Below are 18,935 nucleotides of genomic sequence, written 5' to 3'. Positions count from 1 at the left end.
GTTCTTTAAACCACTGCAGTTAAAGGAAAACTCCACAAAATGGCTGTATGTAGATTAGAGTGGAGTGAACCTGGGGTCTTAAAAGAGAGCTAAAGCCAAAACTTTTTTTTGGCTTTTCTTCTCTTTTGGATGACAGAAGTATATTCACTCATTTACTCCTGGGACCCAAAGTTAGCATTTGGTGGGCTACTGCCCACTATATTCTGACACCACACCGCCGCACTCCAAGCAGGAGGAATCTGGCCAACATTGTCAGGGTCCCCCCTGCTACCTGATTGACAGCTGACTCTGCTTCTCTAGAGGCAGCTGTGCTCTCCCCCCTCTGTCCTACCAATGAGCACTGGAGGAACAGATTGGGGAGGAATGAATCCCTGGGGAGGAATGAATCCCTGGCAGGAGTGGTGACAGGGAGAAGACTGTGAGCTGAGTGATCAGTGGTCACACAATCGCTTAGCTTTTGATCTATAGAGCCGGGGTCCAACAGTTGCAGTGTCCTTCGCTGGCTCTAATTATTGGGAGGAGTACATTTTACTCTGCCAATACTTCGCCATTAACACTGCTGCACTGAAGACTTCTATGTTTTCTATGTTTTCTGCTGCCTCCTTCAGGTCCTACTGTCACTTGCTACCAATGACTATCAGACATCTGCTTTCCAAATAGAAATCTGTGAGGAATTTTCTTAGGCACATGCTAGTGCACAGCCAGCAAGCATCAGGAAGACTCGAAGGAGGAAGTATCTATTTCCCTAGAATACACAGAATATGTCATTAGAGTTCTCCTTTAAGTCCAACTCGTCCTGGATATCCAGGAGTCTGGATACTAACAAACAGAGCACTTACTCGTCCAGGAACTAGAGGTATTGTGGCTTCTGCCTTAGTCCTCTCAGCTTCATCGTAACTTGGTAAGGAAGTTGCCACGTTGTAAGATGGTGGCTTGGGGAAACCAGGCTCATCTTTGTAGTCAATAAATGCTGTTTAACATAAAAACACAGAAATAAAGACAAGTACAAGAAATAGTTACATGTATTTCTGTTGCTACAGAAGACTTTAAAGAGACACAGTCACCGGCTCTCATATACTTACCTTAAAGTCGCCATAAACTGCTTCCATACGAGCTGTTAGTGGCCCTGTCAGCACCAATCAAGGAGCCAGGCCAACAATTGTCAACCAGTGACTGCAACCAATCAGCTTCAGCTATTGTTCTGGAATTCTGACGGCTTAGGGCACTGGCTGTTAGAATGCAATAGCCTGACAGAGGAGATACCCCATTTATGCTGTTTAGCATGGATGGAGGAATCAAGTAATATGGTGTTATCCAGCACGTGTGGTTAAGTGCAAAATAACTACTAGTGTATGGTTAAATTAAGCTGTGCTCCCTTTCCCCTGCACAGTAGGTGACATTACCAGGCCACTCGAGGTATAAAGCTGCATGTGACCTGCTCCGCTGTGACTAGCAGCCAACTGCCGCTCACATGATCGGGACAGTAAAGTCACCACTCCCGAGTCACCAACACAACCGATCCCAGGGCCAGCTGCAGAAGAACAAGAAGCTGTGAGGAATCACAGGTAAGGTAAGCCTGTGGAGGTGAGGAGATGCTCCTCTTTGACTCTTTAAATTACAGTTTATGTAAACCCAAAAACTAATCTCACATAAGCTTAATGTTATTCCAAAAGTCATTTTAATATGTTTAAATTTGTATCCTGCCATGACCAAGGTCCTTGTTCATTTACTCTCTATTGGAGGGTGACAATGCTCTGTCCTTCTCTCCCAATTGTCTTCCTGCAATGTCACCCTGTCACATGTTCTCTCAATTGAGAAGACAAGTACCCATACCCTCCATTAGGAAACCAGCTCTTAGGAAATGCTTTGCAGCCACCACCGGAGTGCATACATGTAGGCAAGAAGTGTCTTCAAAGATGCTGCAGATCAGCAGTACTAATATGCAACAAAGAATGGATAAAGAAGGAAACTTTAAAAGGAGAACTATGAGGTGAGTGCTTTTCACTCACCTCATAGTTCTAGCCGACCTGTGACAATGAGACTGTCACAGGTCGGTTCAGTAGATCGAGAAGTGAGCGCTGACTGGCGGATCGGACGGGGTAGGGGGCGGGTACAGCTGGCTCTGCCTCTAGATAGGCAGAGCCAGCTGTCACTCACGCAGCTGGGCGGATCCAGACATAATTGTTGGGATCTGCTTCAGCTGCAGCGTCTCAGTATACCGCGAGCAGTAGCTCGCGGTATACTGTGGCTTCTCAGTATACCGCGAGCTGAAGCTCGCGATATACTGAGCCTAGGGTGACGGGAGGACACTAGTTTGTGTCCTCCCGTTACCCTAAGGAGAACTATGGGGAAAAGCCTTAACCCCATAGTTCTCCTTTAACTAAAGGATTTTGCTTATTATACAGAGTAACTGAGCAAAGAGGCTCACTTATAAAAGTTCCTCCCGGCTGCCATTCACACGGCACTATCGCCCCTAGATGTTGCGGACGGGAAATTCCTATACTCGTCAGTGGCATCTAGGGATGATAGTGCCATGTGACTGGCATCTGCTCAGCTATGCACCAGGCAAAATATTTTATTAATCATCCCTAAAGTGTCACTGAATTGTAAGCTCCTTGAGGACAGGGACTGATGTACATATACAGTATGTGAAATGCTGCATACATTGTAAATGTGATCTAAAATGCCTGTAATAAATAAATACAGCATACGCTGCACTGCATATGCTGTTGCCTGAGGAAGGGGATCCTGTGCGACCCCGAAACGTTCATTGCAATACCTGTTATGCTGCACGTCAATAAATAGACGGTTTGCTTTTCATTCTGGAGTGCCGGTGTCTCTGCCTTTACTTATATCTGTGACGGTCGCCACCCATTGACTACCGTAGCACCCACTTTTTCCAAGGGATCTTGCGGTCAGGAGTGCAATGGGACCATGGACTTCCTCGTGAATAGATACATGCGGAAAAATGCTCAGGTGTGAACCAGGCCTTATAGTGCACTGATGCTGATTCATTAGTGGACGAACAATGTCAGGCCAAAAAGTTCTGCTTCCTGTTCCAGAGCAGGATAAGAGTACAGTAGACTCCGCTGAGCTCTATGCGCTATACTTAGATGAATGGCTTTCCCACTAATGTGGTAGGAGTTATGTCACAAAGCCGGTTTGATACAAAAAGGTTATGCTGCCATTGCTCTTGGGTATGAATGCCTGAGATTCTTTACATATAACTGAAAGAGTAATAAGCTGAATACACAAGTAAGCCCACACGTGCTTGTGTGCTGCTAAAGCATGCCTGAAATGAAGAAAATATTTCACTGACCTGCATTGTCTCCAGCAATGCTGCTGTATGGAGGTGGAGCATCTGCTGCACCCTGGGGATTTTCTACAGGTTCCTCTTCATTCTGTAACTGTAGCACACAAACACCAGATTCAGAAACATGGGTATATAGAACTTGATTACATACAACATGAAAAATGATTACAGGAAATCAGGAACAGGAAATTATTATATGTCTCTTATTTTCCAGCATCCATGTTGGAAACCGAAGCTTGAATAAAGTGAAGGATTTTTACAATAGAGAGATAAGGGATTAAGTGTAAGATGTTAAATGCCAGTGATTAACATTGCTACAGCTTCAGTATACCAGCCTCAGATCAATCACAGCACTTCTGTCATCTTGCCAGCTGTCAGGGAGTTGTAAGGTGCCAACACATACTAGGAGGAGCTTACTCAGCAGAATGCAGGTCCTGAAAGTTTTCCAGAGCAAGCACATTGAGCTGCAGCAGGATGCATAGGCAAATGCATCTCATATCATACACGCCACCGATCTGCACTTTGTAAAGCTTACAAATCTGCATTAGTTCGAGTTAACCTTGACATTTGCATGTCAATAAATCATGTGAGAGGAATTTATGGAGACAACAAATACTAAGAACCAACAAGATTTTCACTACACAGGAAAAAGCAAAGAACTCCAAATGCATCTTTACCTTTTTATGCTGAAACTGTATAACCTTATGATGACCATGTATGGACTCCACTGTTTGAGGAAATGATTGATTCAATATTCAAATTAGCTCTAGAATGTATTAAACATCTTTTGCAACTATTAGAGGAACTTTTACCAATTTTTCTGCATCAAACTGTTATCACAAAATGCTTGGATGAGATACTAAATTCCTATTGTTTTTAAAGCCATGAATTGATCAAAAAAATTGTTATAAAAAAAAAAAAATATATATATATATTTTTTTATATATATATATATATATTTTCAGTATATATTTTCCTTCAGTAACAGGGACGGGAGGAAGTGTCAGTGGACTACAAGTGTGGTTAGCATTGAGAACTACAAGTCCCTCTGCCGCATGACAGACAGGACTTGTAGTTTCTCCATTCACAGATCCTGGCAAAGGATAATAATTGCATTTCCCCAACACAGTCATAATTCATCAACTATCATTTTTGGCTTATGTTTACATCGAGTCCCAAGATTTCTTCCACAAACTTCTAATTTGATAGTTGTGAAAAGTAGTTCCACCATTGCACCGTTTCCTTAACCCGCTCCTTCCAGGATCTCTGCTTCATCCATTATTCAGCAGCCTTGGCGTTCTACTGAGAGCACTTAGCTGCTAACTGAACGGAGGCTGTGCAATCAATCACTTGTTTATTCCATCACGCACGTCATCTAATGTTCTTCAACTCCACAGAACACTTTAATGTAGAGCAAATGGGGCTGCTGAAAGGGGAATGGGAAAAGAGAACCAGCATTGACCAGCTCTTGAAAACCACACAGTACTGTATGGCAATACTGAAGCATATCTACGGTATTTGGCGATGATGATGAAACGAGAAGCTTTAGAATATCCACTTCACAACACTTTTACCTAAAAAGTGACATAATAAACGTTCCCTGCAATTTCAGAAATACTACGACCATGTTTCTGAAAAGTAAACATACTGCGAATGACATCGTCCTGGCATTAACTTCTCATTAGATGTGTATCTACGTGTACAAATTTGTGTATGTAATATCTATACCACCTTCTCATTGACGCTACGGCCGATAGAACAGAATAAAATGTCACGCGTAACCATTCAATAAAAGTTATAACAAAAAAAAAAAAAAGAAACAGTGCGATCAGCACACACCAGCAATCATGCATTAGCGCATCTTGATGGTGTGAGCGGACACATTAGAGGTATTTTCTGCTGATTTTATTACAACTTTGTAATAATTACAATAATTAGTATAATTGCAGTCGCTTGAGGCTTTCAAGGAAATTACATCCAGTACAAAAATAGGTAATACAGTTGTCAAACAAAAACAAGGAAATTAACTGTATTTCACAATGCATGTGAAGGACACATCATTGGGGGGCTTATTCACTTTCTAGCAAGACCTAGGTATAAGTTATAAAAGTATTTCTATAAATAAGCTAACAAGCTAATCTAGAAATTGTCTTATTTCACTCTGTGAAAATGCAGGAAATGCATTTTCACTTAGAGGGAAAGAAGCAGGAAAATGTTCTGTGTTAGAGAAGCAGAAAGGAGAACACAGTCTGTGCAGCTATACACTCCAGTACTGTTTCTATCAGTACTTGTATCTGTGAGTACTTGGACAAGTATCAGTACTTGGAAAAATGGTATCGGTGCATCTCTTATATATATATATTTATTACAAAAACTAATGCATTAAAAACAGGAATGCACAAATCCCAGGAGCTCCGCGTGCTCCTTACAAATGACAGCTGCCTCCTAACTTTTGAATTTTTCTCTAGTCTAGTCTTGGAGCTGGAAAAGTATCTGTACATGTACTTGTACAGTACTTGGTATCTGAACATCCCTAACTTAGACCCATGTACCTTGCACTCTTGTTGTTTTGCGGCTTTGCCTTGTGGATCATTCCCAATCTTCCTTTGTCAGGCTGCAGGATCAAGTGTGCATTATAATCAATACAGTTCATCGAGCATTGAGATTTATTTCTTACCAAATTTCTCACCAACTAGATGCAGTAGCATTACAAATTTGGTGCGGGGGGGGGCTTCATGATGTCATGTGCACGATTAATGTTGTCTCAGTGGGCGACACCCAGCAGCTGCTCTGGGCGACACCGACCCTGGGGACGCCTCTGCTGGATTTGCAAGTTTGTGACTTTTTTTTTTCTTGTATGTGTCCAGGGCTCTATTCCAAATTGCATGTAATCATATATGATTACATGAGGATTGTCACTTACAGATGCAGCTGCTGTCATCCTGTCATTAACTTGAACAGGTACAGCAGCCCCGTGTACCAAAATCCAGAAACCCCCCCCCATGTGAAAGCAAAACATTTGTGTAAAAAAAAAAAAAATTATACAAAAATGAAAGAATCATTAAAAAAAATTAAGAAGCATTAAAAAAATTAAAAAAGGAAAAATAATTTTTTTTAAGTCCTCCACCCCCCACATACACATGCAGATATGCGTCGGGTACGCCTACGTGAGAAAACAATGATTGTGCCTATTTTGCCACACGTTACATATAACCGCGAACGTTGGAGTGTGAACAATAATTTTAGGGCCATTAATTACTGATAACACTAAACTGATGAGCAGTAAAAGCGTCTCCTATGGCCTATTTTCAGTGCGGTAGTTTTTTGCGATTTTGCGGGCGCACGCAGTTTTATGTATGTGTGTATATATATATATAATTATTATTATTATTATACAGGATTTATATAGCACCAACAGTTTGCACAGCGCTTTACAATATAAGGAAGACATTACAGTCACAATACAATTTAAGACAAGATGGTAAGGAGGGCCCTGCCCGTGAGGGATTACAATCTAAATGTGTGTATGTATGTAATTATGTATAATTACCACTGTTGCATACCAATGCTATTGCATATAAACTACTAGGTTAATTATCATGTATCATATTGAGGAGGTGCAGGTTCATGCGAGGCATATAAGTTTATCGTTTTATAAATAAGACTATATATGAATCGACCCCATTTTGAACACCAGCAGAACTCCGCGTATGAGACCGGACAGCTACTGCATCAAGGGCGAGTGTTCTATTTTCTACTTTGGATCCACTCATACCACTATCACACCACTTGCTGTCCTTACCTCCCACCGGTCACAGGACCCCATCTTTCGTCGCATGAGACAAAGAAGCCGCAGCCACCACTGGAAGCACACCAGCCTGATGGCACTACGTTCTCCTTAATTATTTATTCAAGAAGCGCTTATGAACCTCCCTATGTGAGTGTATTAGTGTACATACCACTTTTCCAATTTACCACCGAATTATTGTGCTAGGTTGTGGCGTTCTGGTTTCTTCACTTTTGTTTCCTCCATAGTTATTGCTTCAGAAGACAAATGACACCCTTTGTTATATTTGCTAATATGATGCAATGTAAATATTGTAAAGCGTACAAAAGAGATAGGATTACATGAAACCATAGCAGGCGAGGACAAGTGCTGCCAGTTACTGGAGATGTAACAGAAGTAAAATATATTGGCAAGCAAATATGGTACAACTATTTACACTTTTCAAGGTGAATCTAAGTGGACAACCAATAGAATAAACTTAACGTATGTCATGAACACAGAAACGTTCAAGCTTTTGTGTGCTGCTAGTTGACTTTTAAGCTTTATTTATAGCCAAGTCATAGAACAAGTATGCAATCCATGCCCAGCTCTCAGCAAGGTCCTGTGCCAAGATAATATAACTCCTGTGTGCAGACATCACCCTGGTCCGGCCAATCAAGAGACCAAAGATGTCCAACCCAGAAGAAGACTATGAGGAGATGGAGGTACCGGCAACGGAGGAGAGTGTAAACATCGCCTGCCATAATTAGCCTATATGCTGTGCATATTAGCACATTATATGACAAGAACCTCTTGGGGGCCCACTATTCCCATTTTCATGTTGGTGGTTTACTACTAATGTAATGTAAACAAACAGCTGGTGCTCAAAAGCTGATTTAGAAACACTACCTCAACTTGCCTCCGTTATTATTGAGGATGAATTATTTCACAGTACAAACAGCTAGAGAGCTCAGTGATGGTTTGTTTTACATCTTTTACCGCTTATTTGGAATATGTAAAAACGTTTATGTCCATAATCTGGACATGGGTATACTTTAAAACTTACCCAGATATAGAGCTTTTTCTGAATCATAACCCCCAGAGTACCTTAGCTAGTATGTTTAGATAATGATTGAGCTTATTTTTTTCTTTTTAGGAGGGTGAAGGAAACCTAAGCAAACACAAGGCACTGAAAGGTTGCCACTTCTCTGGTTAGAACAAATATCTATACATTTAAGAGGTCAGTATTTTCTATGGGTTCTAATGATATTCTCTGTAACAGATTGGTTGCGTTGGCGAGACATAACTAGAAAAAATCCAGCCAAAGGACAAAGTAGCTGCAGCTAAGTGGATTGCTGCCAAACCCCCGGGTGTTTAGAGATCTTCTTGCTGGCAGATTAAATTGGCCAACTATTTTTAGCTACGTTTTCCTATTTGCTAGCCATAAACTCCGGAGTTGCTTTTCTGGTCACATTAGATCCTTGGTTGTTGCTATACAATTACTACGACAGTAGCAAAGGAATGCTTTCCCTAGAATGCGTGCCTTCACCTTCACTGAAAAAATGTGTGGTAGCTAACAACTTTATGCCACAAATACACAATTTCATGGTTGCTGGCACAGTGGAACATTTTCATGTCTTCATCCATCCTTTTTAAGGAATATTTTTTGTGCATGATTACTTTTCCAAGAACCATGGTGATTACTTATAGCATAACTTCAGGGGAAATTATTATTAATTCTTGCAGTGGGGCTACCCCACTAAGTGCTCGTTTTGGTCTGGGGCTAAAAATAACAAAAGGTATACTCGCTGATCCTCCGAACAAGCCGGCTGTGACAGCGCGCCCTCCAGCTTCTCTTCTTCTATACTGCAGCAGTGGAATGTCTCTCGGCATCCTCCCATCTATACACTGTGGGGGGGAATTGATCAAAACTGAAGCAGTTGCCCATAGTAACCAATCAGCTGATTGGTTGCCATTTACAACTGCTCCAGATTCTGTCTGCTCCAGTTTTGAACAATCCCGCTCTGTGTATAGAATGTGATTTATGGGACCTTAGACTGCTGTAGCGGAGGGGGAGAGAGGCTCCAGGCAACGGTTTAAGAGCAAGCCATCTCTGAGGATCAGGGGAGTATAACTTTATTTTCCCCCCTAGACACAAACAAGCACTTAACCCTTGCAGTGTGGGGGAAGCCCCACTGCAAGGGTTTTATAATAATTTTCCCCAGTTTGCCTTCTTCTTGAAGTGCTCTGGATGTGCATTTTTCACATGAACTTGTCTACATTGATTTATGTTTTTAACACCAGCGTACCAACAATTTTCTACTCACAGGTTATGCCAATGTGGGTATGGGGATAAAGAATGGGAATTTCATTGTGCATATGTGATTAAAGAGAACCAGTCACCAGTGGACATTTAAAGTTAGCCAAATTTTCACTCTTGATTTATTACTTACTAGTAATATTACTTACTTTTATAATGGTGTAGCCTAACCTCCAGATGACTTGAGTTTTGAATATTTACTTGTATCTCTCCTGTAAGACCGTCCTATAAAGCTGCCTATGCTCAATTCTGATAAAAAGACACTCACAATTTATTGCATAACAAAAGGCGCCGATAGTATTACAGAAGACTTTGTTCATTTACAGTCTTCCCCTCCCCCAGCAGCCCACAAAAGGTGTCCATTATCAGTGCTGGGCTCAGCAAGCAAGAGACAGATTAGCCTTCATGCAAACCTTACAGGCTAAAGCTGGCCACCCGCAGCTCAATTTTCACCTGGTTCCTTCTGACTTGGCTGAAATTCAAGCTGTGGGTAACCCAGCTGGTTGGACAAAAGTAGATGTTTCAATCAATCCTTTGCCGAACGGCCAGATGGGAAATTATCAGCCAAACAGTAACTGCATCTAATCCAGATGCAAGCACTGTTCCGGTATTCAGCAGCCGCAGGTGCAGGGGCCACTGAATACAATCCCTGGCAGCTGGGATTCCTCTAGCCACGTTGTTTAGCATGGATTCTTTTCTTTTGTTTAGCCCATTGGGCTGAACGAGACAAAACCTTACCATATGTAGCCAGCTTAACAATGGCCTGACATTTCTGCTCTGACAGTAACAGTACACGCCTATCCTTGAGAGGGAACGATTCACTATTAAAATAACTTAAAGGGCATCTATGGTCAAAAGCTAAAGATAAATATGTATTTCTATATTGAATCTCCCTAAGGCCTGGTTCACACCTGGGCGTTTTCTACTGCGCTGATCGTCGCGCTGTAAACCGCCCAGCAAGTGAAATCCCATTATTTCCTATGGGCATGGTTCCCACCTGGGCGTATTTCAGCGAGTAGGAACGTTCTGAAAAACGCCCAAAGAAGTACAGGAGCTTCTTTGGGACGTATTTTCCGCACGTATCCATTAGGATACAGCTGGATAGCCCTCGTAAACGTTTCGATCACGAACGCCCAAGTGTGAACCCAGCCTAAGTTTTATCCCACTCCTAATAACCATATATATCTAGAAGTTTGTAAACTTACTTACTGAAGATGTCCCTAGGATGTATTTCTTCAATGCAAACACAACTTCACTCAGCCCTGTGACTATGCACTTCCTTGTGTTACCACTCGAATATCATTGGGAAATCGTCCATGAATGGTCATTCAAACGCTAACCGATCAGTTGATGGGAACCCAATGATTTTTTTTACTGTAGTGAAGCTGGTAAACTTTTTTTTTTTAATCATACGGGGGGAAAAAAAAAAAAATCAATGGATTAGTGGCATTTCCATGCGAAAGAAAAAACCAAACAAATCGCAACAAGAACACTGCACCGTGCAAACGAAAATTCATTCTGTCAATCAACGAATTTCAGTTAGTATTGCTAATGAACTAATTTCACAATCGACATTGGTCTGTGCACGATGGGGTATTCGAGCGGAAAACAGGTGTTCGATGACGGCGCGGAAAAAAAAAAATCTAACAATAATCACGGAGTGTATGGCCAGCTTTACTCTGTCTCGAACCTTAGGCTAGGCTCACACCAGATGCAGTGCGGCCGGCTCACTTTTTTGTGGGGCAGGAGGGGGCGTGGCGGGCCATTCAAGTGAATGACATCGTAGGCAGCCCCTCCTGTCGCAATGCAATCGGCCACACGGGATCGTGAGGCACATTGTGCCTGCGGTCCGGTCTGATGCGGTGCGATCAAAATGCTGCAGGCACTATTTTGATTGCACCGGACCGCAGGCATCCGCAGGACCGATCCCATGTGGCCGTTCGCATTGTGGCCGGAGGGCGTGGCTACGGTGCCATTCACTTCAATGGCCCGCCACGCCCCATCCTGGCCCACAAAAAAGTGACCTGGCCTCAATGCGATGCAGTGCGTTCTGGCCAGAATCGGGCCAGAACGCACTGCATCTGGTGTGAACCTAGCCTTAAGAAAGCGAGCATGTTACTCTGCAGGGTGACACTGTGTGGCTGCAGCTTTGCATGTTCATATTGATTTTTGCTCTGCGCACAAGGTTCATTTCCCTGCAAGAAAAGTGTTTTGTAGATTGAAAGGCTAAGATGCATTTCATCCATTTTATTTTATTGCTGTCGACAAGCTGCCCAAGTTATTAAATGCTGGAAGCCGACTGCTTTATGGACACTAAAAGTGCAATAAACTACATGTGCCATAAAATGCAGAACACAGGCCCACTCCTTGTTTTAAGAAAAGGAAATGCTTCTACAACATTGTAGAGTCCATATCCCTCTTCAAGAAGCACTCTGGGCAGAATACATTTTAACCCTTGCAGTGGGGCTACACCTGTGCTACAAGGGTTAAGTGCTCATTTTTGTCTAGGGTTTAAAATAACAGAGATATACTCACCTGATCCTTGAGGCTGCCTGGGTGCTAGATCCACGAGTCATCATGACTAGTGTATTAGATGTGAGGATGCCAAGGGACCTTCCACCACCGGAGCAGGGGGGAGAGTCTAGTAGCCAGGCAAGACTGAGCTATGGGTAAGTATATCATTGTTATTTTAGGCCCTAGAAGAAAACGAGCCCTTAACCCTAGTAGTGCAGGCATAGCCCTACTGTAAGGGTTAGGTTTTATTCTGCCCAGCATTCTTCAAGCATGGACGTATGCTGTGTAGGAATGATGGTCCCAGCCATCACAGGCATAATACTATCATACATACAGTAATGTGGATAAGAGTGCCGTGTGTGGCTGATGCTTTAATTTCCCATGTGAATGAGCCGTAATTATGCAGGCCCTGATCATTCAGAATAAAAGCCAATTAGTACATAGTTCTCAGGAAGAGAAATTTCACAGTACTGAGGCTAGATTCACACTATAGCCTTATAAACATCCTGTGTTTTAGTGCACAGTTATAACATGTGCTTAACTGGGTTTTCATGCATTCTGCTTTTTAATGTGGAAAAACATGCATTAAAAACCAAGCAAAATGCATGTTAAAATCCAGCATAGCTTAACAAAACGCAGTGGAATGTACATTAAACTGAGTGACTGGTTGACCTTCTTGGCAGTATTCCCGAGTGTGGCTCGGGTTAATTTTCTGTACCATGAGCGGTAACCCGGAGCCACACTCGGGAATACACAGCGCGTCTCTTACCTTGTCCCTCGAGCCGCGCTGTGTCCTCCGGCCGATGCCGGCATCCGTCTTCCGTCCCTTGCGAGCGTCCGCGTCGCAGGGGGGACGGAACCAGCGAGAGATTCAAAAGTGAAAAACGAAAAACAAATAGAACGGAAAAAAAAAAAAATCATACCGCCAGGGAGGTTAAAACATTTTTTTTTATTTACATAAATCAGCTGAATGGTCCTGGCAATAGAAGAGCATCTAAACTCACCTCCCCATTGGCCTGTGTCTCCTACCTGTCCTGTGTTCCAGTGCTGCAACCTCCATAAGACTCCTCAGCATTCAACACTTACCGGACTGTTGGATGCCGACAAGTTTCATTCTCCAACACCTAGGTCACTACAGGACTTAAGTTGGGTACACGCAGATGCTGAATCGGACGAAATTCGGTCCATTGGTGACCATATTCCTTTGACAGAAGTTGATCATTAGATCGACTTTTGCTGAAGAAATGTTGCTTGCAGCCAATCGCCATTCAGGTATTTTTACAGCAGCCAGCGCCACTGTCAGAATACAAAGCTCACAGCGGAGATTCGTCCATCCATGGTTTTTAACATGGAGGAGGAATGTTATTTTTTTTTTCATACAGCCCGCAGGTCGAACATAAAAAATATGATCATGTAGAGTACTCAGCTTTAGCAATGAGATAAAAGCTCTTGTGCTGCAGGGGCTTCTAACTGACAAGGTCACTTTAAACATGTCAAAACACAGCATTTATATAACATAAATGGAATGCTGCCAGATCATATGGCAAGAGGCTGTAGACACAAAAGCACTTTCAAAGCGGTGCTTGATCTGATTAAACGGGATCATGGGAAATGTATATAGACCTAAGTGACGTCTTATGATTTGCACTTACATGACACATTTTTACTTGCTGCTTTGACTTGCTCTTTAAATAAATGCGTTTTTTTCCTCTTGGTAATGAAGTTGTTGGTTATTACTGCAATCATTACACCCAGAAATGATTAGTTAAATGAACACCAGGGGATCCGGAATCTTTTAGGAACACAGCTGGGAAAAGGGGACTGAATTCAAATCAGGCATTTGGGGTGGTTCCAAGCACAAAATGGGAGGTGAGAAAATATCACCAGCTATATTCTTGTGCAGGCTTGTTCACACCGAAAGCGCGTGTGTTCCAGAGCGGTAGGTGCTGGAACGCACCGCGATCGATGTGAAACTTCCCCCCGCGTTTTGGGAGGGGGTGCATTGTATTCAATGGCACCGCTTCCACGCTCCCCCCGCCCGCAGTGCGATCGAACGCGCGGCAAAACTTTGCCTATCGTTGCGTTCCACTGCAAACGCAAAAAATAGGGCAAGCCCTATTTTTTGCGTTTGCAGTGGAACGCAACGATAGGCAAAGTTTTGCCGCGCGTTCGATCGCACTGCGGGCGGGGGGAGCGTGGAAGCGGTGCCATTGAATACAATGCACCGTCACGCCCCCTCCCGCCCCTAAACGCAAGGGGAAGTTTCACAGTAATCGTGGTGCGTTCCAGCAGCTACTGCTCTGGAACGCACGCGCTTTCGGTGTGAACAAGGCCTTATGACTGTAAACTACAACAGAAAAAGGGGCGACGTTCCCTTGAATTACACATTCATTATCATATTACAATAAGATGGCCACTGGAAAGGAAGTGTTCATCGTGAGGCTACTGTACAAAGAAATAGAGCAGAAACTTTCTGACTATAGTTCAGAGACATCCATTTTGGAGACAAGCATAGCTGGTGATTCAGCACTTCTCACAGCCTACAACTACATAACAGAGCAGATATCAAGTCTCCATTTGTTACAGTGCAATGTAGCTTTTGAAAGAGGATCACAATCAGAAAATGAGCTCTGCCCAGTGCTTTTATGCTGACCTCTCTTTGTGTGTTTTGCTGGAAGCCTTCTTACTACTTGTACATTGCCTTCTGCTTCAGATTCTAATATGTATTAGAAATAACAGAATGTAGTTGAATCTTACATATTATCAGGGCTTGAAAAATGTTAGGCTGTCTCACCAGTCAGCATGACTGACATGAAAATGTCACCAGTCATAATGAAAAAAGTACAGTAAATTTTGAAAAAAAATAACTTTTTTCCCCCTGCATTATGTTAAAAAACATTTTTGGTTAAATATAAAAGACGGGGTCACATCGGGTACATAGACACCAAACTGCCCCCTATGTGATAGGCAGTTTACATGACAGATCATCTTTATATAGACATCAAGGGTCACCAAGACCCCTGTCACCTAAGGACCCCCAGAGAAGCTGAGGAGAAGCTTCTCCCCAGCTTCTGACAGCCAAATACATCACTTCCTGCATTCTTGGACTGGAGAGGAATTCAGAGGGAGATCGTGTACTGGTCTCCCTTTAAACTGCTGTCACAGCGCAGGCGTGCCGGTCCTATACGCACCGGGCACAGCAGATCTCTGGACCGGCAGTGACAGCTGCTGTTAATACAAGCGATCGGGCGTCTCTAGAGACGCCCGATCGCTTGAATGTAAACCTCCCGGCCGGCAGGAAGCTACTCGTCGGGCTCCGGCGTCCTCCCGTCACAGACGACAGGACGAGCGGATTTTTCAAGCCCTGCATATTATGTCTAAGTTCTATATTAACCATGCCACTGTGCAAATTAGCCTTTTCAATGTCCTTCCTAGTGACATCAAACCTCCAACACATATAATGTACATTGGTCTATACACTGCACAACCCTCGCAAAACTTTTGTCTTGCGAGGGTTGTAAAGTAATAAAAAAAACGTACGATCTGCCCATCTTGGACAGGCAGATCATACTTCCGATGACTGCAAGCGGGCAGTGTGTGCACACCGGCCCGTTCGGCAGTTGTCGAACAAGCACGCCACTAACCGTCGTGCGATTAGCGGCGGGTTTTCCAGCCTGCTTGTTCAACGGAAGACGTGCAATCGTACAGTAGAAACAGTAAAATAGCAAAAAGTTTTCCTGCCACACTCACAAGCTGGCATGTAAAAAAACTTGTCTCACACTGGAGGTTAAAAACTGGAGGTGGGATACAGGGGAAAGACCAATGCATGTGTGTGCTGGAGGTGGGATACAGGGGAAAGATCAATGCATGTGTGTGCTGGAGGTGGGATACAGGGGAAAGATCAATGCATGTGTGTGCTGGAGGTGGGATACAGGGGAAAGACCAATGCATGTGTGTACTGGAATAGGGATCTTAATATGGAAAGGTGTGTGTGTGTGTGTAATTATTATTAAGCACTAAGCGTATAGCTCAGTGCAGCAGAAGTCTCTACCCCTTCCCCTTGGATGTAAAGTAAGTAAAGTTTCCATTACTTCCCATTGTGTAGTCCAGGATTCTATTTGTGTGTTAGTACAAATATACTATCCCCAGCACACACACATCACTTCCCGGTATCCATGCCAGCACTAAGGTGGCACCTACAATACAGAGAGCTCTCTAACAACCTTTACACCAAGGGCATTACCCAACAGCGACTATTCTGCATTGTATGTGCTTTAACCCCTCAGTGATCAGTTTTTAGTTTATGTGAATTAACCAGTCGCTATCAGCAATCACAGAAGCAGCATTAACCCCCAAGTTCCCAGGCTTATAAACATTAACCCCTCAGTTGCACGTACACCATATGATTCAAGATTATGTATATCAACTCCTTAGAGATTAATATTCAGTGTGTGCGTTCCTTAATCCCTCAGTGACCTGTCCCCTCAGTGCCCAGTCCTCAAAGCACGTGCTTCAAAGTGATATCAAAGTCAAAACAGTTTTAAGCTATTCCAAATGCTTATGAAATCATTTAGATTGAATGCTGTTTCTTCATGTTAAAAAGCTTTAGTTTCCTGCAGAATCAGTTGGCCCTGATATCCTGTTTTAGGGTGGCTCCTTTCTCAAGCAGAGTTCTATGGAGTAAGCCTGTGCGACTCTACAAAACACACAGATTCAGCAAATCCAGCTACTCCCTTCCCTCTGGCTCCCTCCACAAGCTAGTAGATGGACAGTTGCTGGAGATTGTGCTGTCCCTTGTGATCTTGTACTGGACAGGAAGTTCCGGGAAGCTGAGGCTTGGAAACAGCTGTTCAGAAACATTACGACTAAGTGCTTAGTCAAAAACATCAAGAAATACTTTGCTAGGCAATGTATTTTTGATTTTTTTTCTTATCTGGATTCATTACTACTTTATTCTCTCAGCACCTATTCTTTTGCGTGTGTGCATTAATCATTCAGCTGCCAGCGCATGTGTAATAACCGCTTATCAGCCAGTTCCCTGTACATGTATAACAACCCAGCGCACATGGGCTAATCCCTCACATTTAATTATGGACCATGCCAAATATTATTCTCATCTCCACTGACTCTGGTCCTGTAGGAATCTCACGCCACTGCCCCATTTTCTGTTTTAACATTCCCCGACAACAAAGCCCTGCTCTATCTCCGACATCCCAATATCATCTCCACTGTTCCTGACTCCATGACACAGTCTGTGTTAAATGTTAATGTCTCCTTTCCAACTTCCATTGTCCCCAGTTCCACTTTCAGTATCATTCCTACAACCTTCAGTACTGCTGACAAGACTCCTGCAATCTCCACTGCTTCAGTTTTAGCAGGCCCATTTCCTCTACACTTATTTTAACCTCTATTCCTCCTCTATAAAAGTCTGTGTGAAGAGCTCAGCCCCCATTTTGCTGCTCTATAATGACTTTTGTGAATGGGGGCCAAATGCATTATGGGACATTTCTCATCCCCCGATCATTTACCTGTATGGCTATGACCATATTTTTTTATTTTGTTGCCAATGAGGAATAGATCATTAACCGCCATTTTGGAGTCAAATGATTAACAGTTTTTCCTGCTGTCATACCCTCCACAATCCTCTCCTGTACTGCTGCTATTTGTTGTGTTCTGTGTGTAATGTTACTAAGCACTGCAGTTTTTCCACATGCTCTGGAATGGAACGCTGTGGTGTGAACTAGAGCCCTAATACCATTGGAATACACTGGACGCAGTTTTCATCTGTTCCGTTACTGCTTTGCTCTGCATCTGCTCCGCGCTTGGTGTGAACTAGCCCTTAAGCCAGATCACTTGCAGGAAATTAGCATTTCCAGAGGGAAGTCAGCAATGGCAACATACATATTTCTATTAAGATTAGCTTCTTTTTAACTTCTGCATGCGTGTAATTCTATACAATACGGGCCCATTCAGATAGTGGCAATACTATGGTAAAATGCTGCTTTACCGAACATGTGCACTGTGGTGTGCCATTCATTTTGAATGCATTAACTCTGCCTTGACTGCAGTGGAGCATCCAGCATCAGTGTTCTTGGGGCACCCACTACAAGAACGTTTTCCCAGCAGAGACGGAGAGGAGTCACCATGGAAAACAATACATACTGTTATCAGCAACTGCCTGTATATCACATCAAAAGTTCAGTCCATCATGACACACCACCAATAGTTTTATGCCCTTGCTTTAAAGGGTTGTTGTACTTTATAAGTTTGATGTTCAACTTTTCACTATTCAGATTTCTTTGCTATTTATATAATTGAACAAAGCTTTTAACCACTTCAAGACCAGGTGTTTACACCCCCTTCCTGTCCAGGCCATTTTTCAGTGTTCAGCGCTGCAGTACTTTGACTGACATTTATTCCGTCATGCAATGCTGTACTGAAATTAATTTTATACCCTTTTTGGAGACAGACAGAGCTTTCTTTTGGTGGTATTTTATCGCCACTGAAGTTTTTATTTTTTTACTATATTAAGGAAAAATTATTGAAATTTTTTTTTTAATGGCCCTAAAACTATTGCTCTCATTCCAACGTTCGTGACGATATATAACATGTGCGGCGTAACGGGGGAAATCGTCGCTTTTGCACGTAAGCGAGGCAGTATGCTGGTCCCAATGGAAAAACATTGCCTGGTCTCAAGAGTCTCGATTTCAGCTGCAACATTCAGATGGCCGGGTCAGAACATCATGAAAGCATGGATCCATCCTGCCTTGCATCAACGGTTCAGGCTGGTGGTGGTGGTGGTGGCGTAATGGTGTAGGGGATATTTTCTTGGCACACTGTGGGCCCGTGATGCTATCATGTCAATATGGACCAAAATCTCTGAGGGATGTCTCCAACACCTTGTTGAATCTATGCCACGAAGAGAATTAAGGCAGTTCTGTAGGCAAAAGGGTAGCGAGGGGGGTCTTGGCAGGATACCCCCCGCGCGGGGTTATCTAGCGGGATACCACCAACGTGCACGC

The 18,935-nt window shown here is 43.1% G+C and overlaps 1 protein-coding gene across 1 annotated transcript in view; it reads right to left on the bottom strand.

Annotated features, from left to right (window-relative positions):
• Window positions 1–18,935, bottom strand: part of NDFIP1 (Nedd4 family interacting protein 1) — a 39,156-nt gene that overhangs the window by 15,509 nt on the left and 4,712 nt on the right. Inside the window, exons 2-3 of the mRNA XM_018565627.1 lie at window positions 3,320–3,407; window positions 840–970 (exon numbers count right to left, since the gene is read on the bottom strand). Coding sequence (XP_018421129.1) covers window positions 840–970; window positions 3,320–3,407 — 219 coding nt within the window. The remainder of the gene's footprint in view (window positions 1–839; window positions 971–3,319; window positions 3,408–18,935) is intronic.

Source organism: Nanorana parkeri, unplaced genomic scaffold (assembly GCF_000935625.1).
Source record: "Nanorana parkeri isolate BGI_ZX_2015 unplaced genomic scaffold, ASM93562v1 scaffold867, whole genome shotgun sequence".
NCBI lineage: Eukaryota > Metazoa > Chordata > Amphibia > Anura > Dicroglossidae > Nanorana > Nanorana parkeri.
The sequence above is the reverse complement of the archived record's forward strand: the minus strand, read 5'-3'. Positions and strand labels throughout refer to the sequence as shown.